General features: G+C 39.7%; 1 protein-coding gene across 3 annotated transcripts in view; it reads left to right on the forward strand.

Annotated features, from left to right (window-relative positions):
• Positions 1 to 14,122, forward strand: part of LOC100647968 (protein groucho) — a 152,971-nt gene that overhangs the window by 109,599 nt on the left and 29,250 nt on the right. For all 3 annotated transcript variants that reach the window (XM_020863331.2, XM_003396141.4, XM_020863332.2), the window contains exons 6-7: positions 1,235 to 1,514; positions 11,388 to 11,413. In XM_020863331.2, the coding sequence (XP_020718990.1) occupies positions 1,235 to 1,514; positions 11,388 to 11,413 (306 nt within the window). The remainder of the gene's footprint in view (positions 1 to 1,234; positions 1,515 to 11,387; positions 11,414 to 14,122) is intronic.

The following is a 14,122-nucleotide window of genomic DNA, read 5'->3' on the forward strand; positions in this document are numbered from 1 at the left end:
ACGATCGATGACTACGCGTTTTTTTCTTGCTTCTTCTCCTTCTTTATTCGTTTTCCCTTGGCATACGCATACACGATCGAAGGGTGAAAACGTTTACATCGATTCGCTCGCACGGTGGACGGAAATATGGTGGAAAAAATTGTACGATCTCTAACCCTTCGGATTGTACGGATGGTTTTTTTTTTTTTTTTTTTTTTTGTTTCTATTTATTTGTTCGATATCGAACGAACTACGAGTAGTGTGTTGGCTTGGTGATTAATAGAGGTAAAAATAATTAATGGAGGCGTGTTTCATCATTGTTCAGTGATGTCATCGGCTGTACAATCTAATCTCGCCACTTATCTAAACGACGTGTTTATCGGTTGCACAGATTAGATTTCTGGATCGGTGATTGGATGTTATCTGGAAATCTCGGCGCGCTTGTCAATTACCGATAATCGGTGTGCTGAACATAAAATCTTGCCTTTACTACTCATCGTAAATTCTTTACAAATTGATATTACAACTTGCTTTCTATACTAAATTTCTAGATACCTTTTACAACGAATTGAAAATTGCGCAATTAAAAGAAGGGTCGATGCGATGTCTATACCTTTATACTGCTTTAGATATTTTTTGTAACGTTTTGATAGTGAAACGTTAGGAATTGTTTACTTTTATCGATACTTCTATCTACACATAATGCCATAATATTTTATCTAATCTTTTCTACTTTCTATCGAATTATGCTGAAAATTGTTACTTTCCTAGAACTAAACTCGTTAACAGTTTGATAAGCAAGATTCAGATCACTTTAGGGATATCAAAAAATAAATGCTGTAACAACCTTAGCTTTTTTGTATCATTCATTATACGATTATGATATAATGATAGCAGATGTTCACAAAAATGATAACAACTCTAGAATTTCATCCAATGATCGTTCCTACAATGGCTACAAAAAGTGGCACACCATCATATTTATTGTAACATTTACGTATCTTAAATTTCGTACCATCTAATATTACTTTTATATGAAAATAAAATATAGAACTTAATAATACTTGCAAATACTTTTATTTTTTACTTTTACGAATACTTTTACAATTAACTTGTTAATTTATAACTTTGATCAAAATCGATTTTAAACTTAGCGGGAAACAATAACTGTTTATCCAAGTCCATTAACTAGAAATATCACGACCGATGATTAATCTTCAAGGTGATAAAAGTCATTTTTCCCCCTCCATTACAGCAACAAAGGCCAGACTTGCCAAGGATTCTTCAGCAGGTGCATGCCCAGCAGCTACCACCAGGTGCTGCGATGGGTCCACATCCAGGTATACCTGGACTTCCAGGACTTGGTCCTGGAGCGGGACTTCCTGTTCCTACGTCAGCCTCCGCTGCTCTTCTCGGATTAGGCATTCCACCGGGTGCGGCAGCAACTGCTGGAGGGACAGCTGCTCATCCTCTCTCGATGTTGACCAAACCGGACCTTCATCGAGGTCAACCCGACGACCTGAAGCACAATGGAGGTAAGTCATACCTTTCACCCTTTCGACGTTTGTGTATCGTTTACGTGGAATTTATGTGACAGGCGTTAAATATCAATGAGAATGTTAGAATAATTTACAGGTTGTGTCTATTCATGGAAATATTGCTAACAGATTGAATGATCAATTTCTTTCATAATTAAATTTAGTTCTATTAGAACAAGTTAAAAATTGAAATGTCAAATGGTGTAAAGCTCGTTCAAAAATAATTGTTCGATAGTGCTAGGAATTAAATATCGTTATATTTTAATTTAAATAAATATCTTTTAATGTAATAAAATGAAGCTATAACGTTCCGGTAAATTAAAAGGGACTTTAGTAACCTTTCGCTGGAATAAGCGTTCGCGCCTTGCAATTGTGTGATGTTATCGAGAAACGCGTTAATTGCAGAATAATACAGGCGATACGTTTCATATACGTTAAATGCAATCAACTTTCTAATAAAAACAATTAATTTCTTGTTTTTCTTAGTTTCCTCCAATATCGTCAAGTTAGGTAAACAGTTAGTAATAACAGTGATAGTTTAGCTAGGAATTCTGATAAACCGTAAAACGCGTGCCTCAAGCGTGTAATTAGGATAATTGGTAATTTATATTCTGTTTGAAGCAGAAAATAATAGAGGAACACAAGTTGAACGTCGCAAGATCAAGCTTTTTGTTATTTCACCATCGTGATTCACAAGTGATAGATGTATTCTTAATTAAGCGTATACCTCATTAAGGCCCATGAAATTGCAATTGCCTTTTTTTGGCGTTTCGTTGCACGTAAAGACATAATCAAGTTTCAAAGGGAGAAAAAATTAATCGGAGACCATTGTACGACTGGTAACACATAATAACATACCCAATTACGACAAATTTAACTTCTATTTATCGTACTGCGACGTGACAAAGAATTACATAACGATTCAAAACTAAAGCCATTAATAATGCAATCTGTCTAAAAGAGCAATTATTTGCCAGAGATTGAACACAGATAGACTTTATTACTCTATTCAGTCCCTTTCTCTCTGTTACTCCAAAACGAAACTACAAACTGTTCTCGTTGCATGACCGATCTCATAAAACCATTTCGCAACGGTACAAAGAACAATCAACTTCTTGACAGAAGTAATCAGTCGTTACTTAATTTTTCTCATCAGTTCGTACCCAGTTCGATCATTTTTCCATGCTGTATGAACGTTACCAGGAAGCGAACAACGATATCAGTAAAATATTTCACAGGTCTCTGTTTTAGCCGATTACGTTTCTGTTGAAATGAAAACAATTTACCGGCAGAAAAATTGTAAAATTTTTTTCTAAATACAGTTTTTTTTACGTATACGAAGATCACAGAAAATGGTCATGACAAGTACATTTTTCTTGCTTTCCTGAGTTTAATATCAGCTTGCGATTAGATAGGAGAATTTTAAAATGACATAAACGAAAGACAGATAGCTTCTCAGGTCCAAAGACAATATACATATAATATACCAGAGTTGGTGAAACAAATCTCGTAACTTCCATTTTTTTAATTACGTTCAGAAAAATAAAAATTTGCGTAAATATCTGTGGTCTATTAATTATACGCTAACATTTGACACCCGTGCGAGGCTACCATATCATCATAATGTTAAGATACGCGAAAAGGAAACGGATCTATCGAAATGCTTATCTCGCGATTTCGTTGTTTGACTTCGCCGTAACCGAGTTGCAAAACAGGCGGCTCCATTTGCTCGCGAGGAATCGAGCGGAATGCAGAATGACATTCTGGATCGTCTCATGAGGATCCGGTTGCAAACGCTCGCTTCCCATACGACGGTGAGCAAAGATAAGACCAGGTAGAAAAACAAGAGGCAAGGTTGCAGGAAACGCGATCGAATGTGCAATAATTCTTCGAATCCGGCTGCCGGTTTGCGTTCGATACGCAAAATACTCGCGGGCGAGATGCTGATCTACGTGAAAACACGTCGAAACACAAGGTCAGCGACTTTAGTAAATCGAATCTCTTCGCTGAGCTAACGCAACTTTGTGTCGCAATATCTTCTCGTCGAGAATCTTCTACCGCTGTGTCTGAACAGGTGGCACTTTCTACTTCAACGCACACTAAACAACGTTCTTATGGAACCGAACCTCTGGCCAGATAAATGAATGACGGTTAATCCGTATCATTTATCAGTTGTTAATGAAAGAAACGCAGATTTCTATGCATTTATAATGCATATTATATAAATATATTTAGTTCCGTTCCACGTTCAAAGTAGTTCCATACACGTAAACTAAAAGTTAAGTCTACTGTCTGTTCCTATTTTCAAAGTCCTTTTATTTATGTATATAAAAATTTGACAGTTGCAGTAGGATTAAGAAGATCAGCGTAATTCTGTTATGTTTGTTCCATTATTAACTAATCGGTGGGCATGAAAATTTAATAGGAAACAATCGATGGAATGGAGTTGTCAAATATTGAAAATTCACTGCGGTTGAAAATTTACAGATATAAAACGCTTTCAAGCGTTTGATTCTTTCAATATTCAATGGTGGAACTTTTTTTCGTGATTGTTGAATGACTGATCCATGCTCGGTCGATAACCTTTTTTGTCAATCATTCGTCGATGTGCTGACTTCCTGCCTCAGATTGTACATTTATACGAAATCTGTTTGAATCAGTAAGCAAAGACGCAAGTTATTTAATGTACATACGTATATATTAAACAACTATAACTTTGCAGGAGGATGGTGTTTCATGCCTACAATTTATAGCCTCCAAAGTTAATAAATTATCTCGCCTATTGCAGTAAAAATCTATCAAAAACGAATTTTGTAATAAACGCTAGATATTTGTAAATGTTTCTAGAATTAAATCATGATCTTTCGAAACGCCTACATATCGAACATTAACCTAAACCAAATTTATTTGAAGCAATAAATATATCAAATTCCAAGTGTAAAATTTTTAAAACATTTATACGAGTATAAAAGCACCTAATAATATAAATACCAGGAAGGAAAAATCAAAGTTCGTTCCATTGAAAGCCCTAACTATCAACAAAATTGATAGTAACGCGATGCAAGGCAGCCAGGAAGCATAATAGAGAGTAGGGTGGCAATGCAAACGCAGAGGAGAGAAAGAGAAAGAAAGAGAGAGAGAGAGAGAGAGCACATAGCGTGTGACACAGGGATATTTCAAGCGGGCCGCAATACAACGGTGACGCAAACGATCGTGCTTAAGCCTGAAACTCGCAGAACCCTCGATCTTGACCTCGAAGATCCACTTGTGCACCGGCGCGTCCTCGTCCCTCTCCTTGGGACGGCACACGAGTGCAAGAACGTTCGCACTTAGGCTCCATGTAGCGCTGACAAAGTCGCGAGAGCTTCAAGTGACTCTCCTATCACGCACACATTCTGCCAAACACTCACATACAGACAAGTACATACGTGTACGTTTATGCACAGGCTGGTCTGGTTCTGTGGTCCCCATCCCTCGCGTTTCGTCGAACCTCGTCTTTCTATTTCTCTTCCACTCGCGTCCTCTCTCTGCGCAACGCCTCTCTTCTCTTCGTCGTCGTCGTCGTCGGCTCTCTTGCTCGCGCGCTGTGCATGGTCGTCTCTCAGAAGAGCACTCAGAATCTCCTCTTGACACGAGAGTACTTCCGACTCTTCCCCTCTTTCGTTCCATCCACCTCTAGGTGGCTCTTCTAAACCTTCGCGCCCCTCAGCCTGTTCCTCTCATCCTCTTCTCGCGCCCTCCAAAGCCCTTCTTGCCCTCTTTCTCTTGCCCTTCCTCCCGTCCTTCTCCACTTCCGTCCGTTTCCTCTTTCCACTTGCCGCGTTTCTCTCTTTCCGTCCTTCCATCCTCCCTTCCTCACTCTATTTCTTCCCAGCGTTCCACTCACTCCACTCACAGCCGAGTAGTTGCCGTGCTCGCGCAATATCTCCAGCTACACTCTCGCCTAACTATGTTACCGCGGGCCGAGTATAACCTCCGGCCAGTTGTTCCAAGTTGTTTCGCGTTTTCCGAGCGTTGTCGGCCCGCCGCGCCGTAATGAAATACCGTCCGATCTCAGCTACCGAGAGTCCGCCACCCCATGACGTTCTTCCTCGCTCCTGTCATGATTCCTTCACTGGAACAAATCTTCGATTTCTCCCGGTTACCATTTGAAAATTGCGAGCCATCATCGTTGCGAATATGTACCGTAACGACGTCTTCGTTTAATTTCCGGGCTCATTCGAAGCTCGATCGAGGTTCTTTTTTTCTTTTTTCGTCCTGGTACTTGCTCGGCCGATGGAAGTCGACCGGAAACGGTGCAGGCTTAATGGCTCGAGTTAGTTTGCCTGTCAGCCGTGACAATGGAGGATGGTCTTTTGGATTGCAGGTTTTCTGACCGAGCAAATGGAGAGGAACGAAGGGAATTTTGTTTGCTGTTCGATTCGATTCGTTTCTGCTTATTTTTCAGATGTACTCTTTAGTTCTTGTTGGAAAAGAGCGGTATTTGAGAGCGTAATATTGGAACAAATAGCAGATAAATTCTTATGTTCCATCGATGGATGACTACGAGCTACATATTTACGTTGGTACAAAAATTGAACAATTCTTTCGAAACTATAAATTGCAAGGTAATAGATCATACGTTTGAGACGGAGAAGTTAAATAATTTTGTCGGAACCATGAATTAGAGAATATTATTAAAACATATATTTAATTTGATGATAACTTCGTCTTGAAGAACGCATTGCAAAATCATAGTTTTCATTTCTCAATTTCGATCTTCACAATTTTACAACAAAATATTGAAAAATGTTAAACGAAAGTTTACCTGTGTTTCGAAGGAAAGCGCTATGTACCTTACTCTTTTGAAAAAGAAAGAAGAGAACGCATATCCCGTGAGAGAATAAAAATCTAGAAAATCATTTCAGCGTAACACGATCATACACGGGAAACAATGTTGTCGCCGTAGGAGGAAGTTCGGTTATACACGTTCATCCGTGTACATACATCCTTGTTGCTAGTATCGTCGCGATAGCATTCTTTCACTCGATACGACTCAATTCTCTGGAGGAAACTGCGGTCGCGAAACAACCGCGACATCTGAAATCACTGTCTCGATCCGCGATGCGTCTTTTTCCCCTCTCCAATATTAGAACGACGGGGAATCTCGTCGACACCCTTTTGAAATGGGAAGCATCGGAGGCAAGGAACCGTAATGGGCCACTATTTCTGTCGCGGCAACTGAAACTTCTTCCCTCCTTTCCGGAACATTGCCCCCAGCGAATTGTTTCCAGCAGGGCCGTTATCGTTTCGTCCCACCCCTCACCTCTCTGTCTCACCAGCGTCTCCCTCCCTCTACCTCCTCGTACCCTCTTGGTTGTTCAACAGAGTTGCCCGGATTCCCTCGTCGAACGACTCCTCGCCGTCGGACATAATATCTGCCTCCACCACTCATCCGATTCTTTCTCTGTCCGCTCGTTCACAAAACGATTTACCAGAACGCGAGACGAAGTAAGTCGGCAAGACTCTTTTACAGACGATTAGAAACCGGTATCGCTTGCATTACCATTTCATCGTGGATAGTTGCGCGAGTAATGGTCCCCCGGGAGATCGCTGCCCCCTCGACCGTGTACGCTTCTCGTAATTCTCCCGGATATTGTCCTCCTTTTCATCGTTAGCTCTTCCCATTTTTCTCTTTCTTTCCTTTCCCCCTCGCTTTTTCTTTCGCATTGCTCTTGTATTCTTTCAACGACATCCAAAGAGCGCAGCAGCAAGTTTGCTTTCTCGTCCTATCGGGTCGTTAAACTTATCCACCACTTGCTCTCCTCGTTCAATCGATTCTTTGTATTTCGATAGCGGTTCCACACCGGTCATCCACGATGAATTACGTAAACGTAATCGTCGCGTAATTCGCGAAGACAATGGCGCCCGGAAGCGATCGGATCTCCGCGCAAATTGAATTCTACCAACTCGCCTACCGATCCTTATTGAAGCTGTTCACAGTCGCTCTAGCAACCTTTCCCTGTCTACGCTGCTCGCGTATTTCTTCCACCATTCTGATTTAGCTTTTCCACTTTCGCAACGACCGCCTGGCCTTACCTCGCCTGATATTTCCCTCGCACTCGACTTAATGATCGCGGAAAAGGTGAACGCGCGCGCACGACATCTCGACGACATCCCCGCGAAGATGCACGTGTTCTCGCGCGGCAAACGAGCACTTTGCGTTTTAGTGGGAAATTATGCGCGCTCTTCCGCGTCCGTTTACGAGCCACGGCAGGAAGTTGCGCGGCAAAGGGGCCGAGAAAGAGCTGAAACTGTTTCTGCCAGCCAGCACTGGATTGCTGGTGCACCCAAGAGAGCAGAAGAGAGCGAAAAAGAGGAAGGAAGGTATATCGGTGAGTTTCGTGCGTAAGACGAGCACGCTCGAAAATGCTCTTTCGTTTTTGTCCCTCTTGACGAAGGAAAGCTCCTGGTTGGATGTGGTTCACGGGCAGAAAATTCACGACCCTTTTCTGTTCGCGCTCCGCCACCCACGACAACTCGGTAATGGCTTCGAGGGTGGATCCTTTTGCCACGGGTTTTCCTTAATTTGCCCGGCCATAAAACACACGGCGGAGTCACCCTCACGAGGCGGATACGTTTTATCGGCGTGCAAGAACGTGCAAGTGAGCTCGCCGCTCTCTCCAGGAATTACTTTATTTGTACAAGTGGTCGCGAGCTCGCCTCCGGAAGCTTTATGGCGTCGGGTTTTTCCGTTCGCCGTCCCTGCCCTCGAGAACCGTATCCACTTGGGGGTTACGCCGGATTTCTTGTCGCCAGCGACGATACCAGGCGACCGTTTAGTGCTGCCGGCGTAACGTTAATTCGTTCTTTGACCGCGGCCCCTGTGTTTTGCACCACCGGAGTCCTGACTGTTGCTTTAGCCACTGGGCGTTATAAATTGCTCCGCTTCTGGCTCGCTACTCAGCTAGTTTCGCGGATAAATTTCTACGCTGCTATGAAGATGTATTCATTTTGAATGAATGTTTTCTTCTGGTTTTAGATGATATTTTCCGCTGTGTTATTTTTCTGCAAATATTAAATCGAATTAAATAATACCACTGAGACGTGGAAATGAAATTTCGCTGAAGAATTAGCTTCGTTTAAAAAAGGAAAGATCGTTGATCTTTGCCGATCGCAAGTATCGATTAATTATAATAAAATATATCAAAAAATTATGCAGTTTCCATTATCGTTAATTATTTTCTCTATAAATGTTATCTTGTTTCGGTTTATAGTCTGAGAAACAGAACGATATTTCAGGTTTCTATATATGGTAGTGCAATGATATATAATTCTTTTTTTTTTTTTTTTTAAGTAAGTAAAGGAATTAAATTATAGCGAGTACGGTACTGATTTGGTAACTAGAAAGCGATTGCAGCAAGATGACTGCAGGAAAATAGAATAAAGCAAAAATGTTGTAAGAGTGTAATGGTAAAGTCGTATAAAAAACTAGTACCCTACGTGTTGAGATATCTTAAAGATCGAGTCGAACGATTAGATGGCCAGATAGAAACTTGGTAAAACAGGAATTGATGCCCAACAGCTTGTTTATGCGAATATAAAACTCATTGCTATTAGCTTCGTAGAAATTCAGTTAGATGCTGCAATAGAATCGTGTGAAGTAACGCCAATTACGTTGCATTACTTTAGCAATTAAAAAGTAATTATTAACGGATCACTGATCACCCATGTAGAGGTGATTTATATAGAAATCATGACGAAACTTTAATTACTATAATCATTTCGCATATACAACATTTATTACGGCACTTATATAACAGGAAAAGAACCATTTATTCGTTTTATCTCATCAAAAAGAAAGTAGCTTCTTATTAGGAATTCTGGTTTTCTAATTTATAAAGTTTCTATACCGATTATCTTTCGTCTTTTATTTTAATCTTCTTAGGATTGGTTTTCCGTTGAGTATGAGAAAAATTTCTTCTTGTCAATTTTAAGAATAGAAGCATATCTTTTTTCACGTTTCTGTATGTAAATACAATGTACTAAAATTCAAAGCTAATTGTACTATAAACAAATACATTTGATGCTCAACTATTTAATAGCTTTTAAACAGATGTTAGATTTCTATACCTGAATCGCGCTGTCTTTTTAACAAATAAAAAGTCATATAATGTTTAACAAAATCTCTAAGCAAAAGGTCGATAAAAAAAATGATTATTTTCTTCTCTTTTCAAGCTTTGGAAACTTCTTAACAATAGGAAAATTCGACTGATTCGAAAGTAACTCGAAGAATGCAGCAAAACTAAATACGCTGTAACTTTTCCAGCGGCATATTTCCTGTAATGCATCTTAAAGCGCCTGTTCTCAATTTACAGTAAAAAAAAGTCGAATAAAAAGATTGGTGCAATACAAAGGCAGCCTACAAGAATGGTTGACGTGTAACTGAAACTGAAGAAACTGAAACGATTCGACGTGTATAGCCGTGTCGTGGAGTGGGTAACAACAGTCGAAGAATGGTATCGTTAAGGTATTTCCTACGAGACAAAGTGTACCTACGAAAAGTATAAAGAGTGGAAACGAGAAAAAGGGGAGGGAGGTTGGGGAAATCGAGCGAGGGCAAACTATGAAGCTGGCATCTCGAGGACAAAGCTTCCTCGTTCAGGATCGCCTTCGACCTGCCTCTTTCTCTCGCCCTCTTTTCTTTCATTCAACGTCCCTTCTCGGAAATCCTCGAGGAGAGGAGAGAAGAGAGAGAGAAAGAGAGAGAGAGAGAATCTGACTCCTCCTTCGTCCTGGCAGCTTTTTTCTTTCATCTCGTTGCCAGCGCGGAAAAGATTCTGCCGGCATACCGCTGACTCTGTTCCGCAATAATCATGAAAAACATTGCGAAACTTCAATTTCACAGGAAATACGATGTCTTCAGCGGGCAGCCAGCGGTGTTTGAAATGTTTCAGAGAAAGGAAAGGAAGGATACAATCGCGGAACGAATGTTCACTTAAGGAACGTTCTTGAGCCGGATAATTAATTTTAGAGCTTAATAAAAATATAATATAAGAAAATGTAATTTTAACTGTTGAGTTACGCTGTTGAATTACGTGAATCGAACGGTGGTTAAAGCAGCGTGATCTAATAACTTCAGTTTTAGGGATGTTTCATTATTGATCATTTTTCTGTTTTTGTAATGCGACGCTGATGTTTGACGTCGTTCGAAAACGAAATGCGAGGTTAAATATGATATCTGTGTAAATGAGTTGTTGGGTTTGACAGGAAGTTATATGGGAAGCTGCTTACTCGACACGTTCTTGATTAAATGCTTCGTGACGCTGTTCGCTGCGTTTAATATGAATTCCTCGAACAGCTTCTTCGCTAGGGAATACCGCTATGCAACGTATTTTATGCTAAAATGTTTAGTCATTTGATTATTACATTTTATGTAAGATTCGTGTTTTTACGATGTATATCAATATGTATGTATGTCAATATAAAACGTTCAACTCGACTGGTAGCAATTTTCTTGAAAAATCCACGCGATTTATCACTAGACGTCTTTTTCTAATATTTCTTCTATGTATACTTTTGTTGCTGTTGTACTTTAGAAACAGTCACTGAGAGATGATTCGTCATTGAATATAAAACTAATTAAAAAAATGACATTTCTTTTCAGTTGGAAATCAAAACCTTGCGAATAATTATGCTTGTTAATGAAGTAATTTTTCATTATTCTTTTATGAATCAAAATGTCTGATCTTTCCAGTATTCAGTCTACGATTTATGTACAATATTCAAGCGTTATTAAAAATATATCGATTTTTTTATATTCTCAAATGAGTGTGTATGTTTAAAAGAAAACTTTATTCCAATCTAACAGCATCGTTTTATCTGTTGCAGGTCTTAACCCGGCGGAGGAGAGGCATGTGAGTATCAAACAATTTAACCGATAGAGAATGGTGGAATCGCGGTTTCGCCAATGGGCAATCGATAACAGTCTATTAACAACGAAAACGGTTATTCGGCTTGGCGTTCAATGTGCAAATAGCAATATCGTTGCACACGATGTCGGGATTCTCTTCGACCCGCCGCGAACACGACGAATTTCGACGCCGACTGAAACGATAATCCCATTGAGAAAGCGATGAACTTCTCCTCGCGACAGATTTCGCTTTGCGAGATGCAACATGCCGCGTAAATACAAGTAACACGTGCACCGATAGCGTTTAATCGCCGACCACTATACCGCTACTACGATTCCCGCGCCGTGTTTTCCGCTTAAACGGCGCGACTGCATCCACGCGATACACTAAATCGCGTTCCCAAACTTTTTCTACGTTTCTGAAAATTTAGAATATTTCTGAAAATTCGAAGAACCAAAGCTTCTGTTTTAAACAGGAAATTACTTATGAGATTTTTCAACTTTTAGGTGGATATATGCTCAACTCTGTAAATAGAAATGTAGACACAAATGACAGTTAGGTAGAAAGATTATCTTTTAAAATGTACTGTGTTATTTGGAATTTTTTAAGCTATCTTCTTGTAATGAATCACTTAATGGCAATAAGTGTTCTGGTTTTTTATATATTGAGTATTATGTAAATCGAGGACTTCAGAAGAAGTGGAGTTGATTAGTTTGGTTTTAGAGACGGTCGTATTGTATTATATTATATTATTGATGTTATTGAATTTGTTCAATTTTATAGATGGAAATATAGAATTACATTCGAATTTAACGTTATTTTTAGTCGCCTGTCTGTTAGATTAACCTCATAGGATAATTAGAAAACGTTATTGTTGATCTTAGAAAGTTATTTTCGCTCGTGTTATTGTAGATTTTCCATTGTACGTTGAAATGAAAATTAAACGAGCTTATGAAACTCTCAGGAAACGTGAGTTTGGAGGAACGTTTTTAAAACGTTGCTCTCAATTATTTAACGATACATTGACTAAATGGGAGTGGATGAAACTTTCCAACAAAAGAATAGTACAATTTTTCTACAAACACAATACGAAACTTTAACAAAAATCGAATTCACAATTACGTATTTTAGAAGTCGTATTATATGAATAACATCCGGTCCAATTAATTTTATTTATTCGACTCTGAACGAAAAACTGTATGATAACTTTTTCCCAAATCAACCGCACGTTTACCATTAACCGATACAACTTCTAATTCATGACCAATTTACTCGGTGCAGCCAGCACACAAATCGCGCGCAGCCAAACAAACTCGTTCGATTTCCACCGAATGCTACCATTTCCTCCCCCTTCTGTCTCCCCGCAGTTCGTTAAAACAAACGAATCTATGAATTTATTTTCACGCGAGAATTCGGTTCCGAGGGAATCTGGGAATTAAACAGATTCGCAATTACAATCTGCGAATGGACGTCGCTCGAATCGAATTTCGAGAGGGCGAGAGCCGGTATCGGTTCGTTTTTCCCTCGTTTTCTTGATCCGACAGAAACGGATACGGTGCTCGTAAAATCCGACCGTTTGCCGGGTTTTATGGGTCGCGTGTCGTGTTCCGTAAAAGATCTCGTACAATTGTTAGGTTACTTCCACACGGCGATACGCATACGTCATGGCACAAAAATACCTGGACACCCTTATTATCATTATATATTTTATATTATTATTATCCGGACAGATAAATTTTAATTAATTGCTTAGAAATTAACTGACTTGTCATATATCGATACAGTTGATGGTTTTAAATATTACTGCTTAATTTAATCATAAGTAAGTTTGGAAAAACCCTTCTCACTTGATACGTATTTTGCAGACTCAGATTTTGACATCATCTGTGTTTTGTTCTAAATTTTGTTGGAAAATTGTCCAACTTGTTATCGCTCTCACAAATGCCAATATTTCAATGTATATGCATTAGACAATTTAAAACCGATTTTGTCGCGTCATACTAACAAGGCAACAAATAAAATCGTAGAAATTTATTTTATTATTCCATTTGTGTGATAAATACAGTATTACTTAGTCTGTTCGATTCTCTCTCATAGTCAGCCTGTTTTGTGGTTTCATTTAAAAAGGATTAAGAAAACTATCGACACTCGGCCACCTTGTTAAATGGATGCGCTATCGTATGACTATTTTTCTCCATTTTACTGCTGGATAACGGATACACGTATTTCCGTGTGAAAGCAGCCTTATACTCGACTGTATACACACCGCGAATGGGGATTTTGGAATTGGTAGGACGAGCGGAAGTAGCGGGTTCTCGCAGGGAGAAGAACGACTCGGACCGCGTCGAATTTCATCTCGTAAAAGAAATTAAAGCGACGCTGCTGGTGTGTGGTTCGCGTAGCACGCAGCTGAAAGAGAATACCACAGAGGAACAAATAAAATCAGCTGGCTACGAAACTAAAAGAAGAAACTGGCGATCGAACGATAGAGAGGGAAAAGAGAGCGCGAAAGTGAACAGGAGAAAGAGAACAAACGGGGTAAAAGGGGGATGACGAAGAGGGTTTGAGGGGCACAGAGTGAATAAAAGGGGAGAAAGAGCGCGCGAAGAAGAAAGAGAAGGTTACGAATCAGCCCGGTGGAAGAGGAGGAAACCTGAAATGGACGTAAAAGCCTGAACACCGGAACACAGGGCCGTAAAAAGCTCGTCGTCA

This window comes from Bombus terrestris, chromosome 6 (genome assembly GCF_910591885.1).
Source record: "Bombus terrestris chromosome 6, iyBomTerr1.2, whole genome shotgun sequence".
Taxonomy (NCBI): domain Eukaryota; kingdom Metazoa; phylum Arthropoda; class Insecta; order Hymenoptera; family Apidae; genus Bombus; species Bombus terrestris.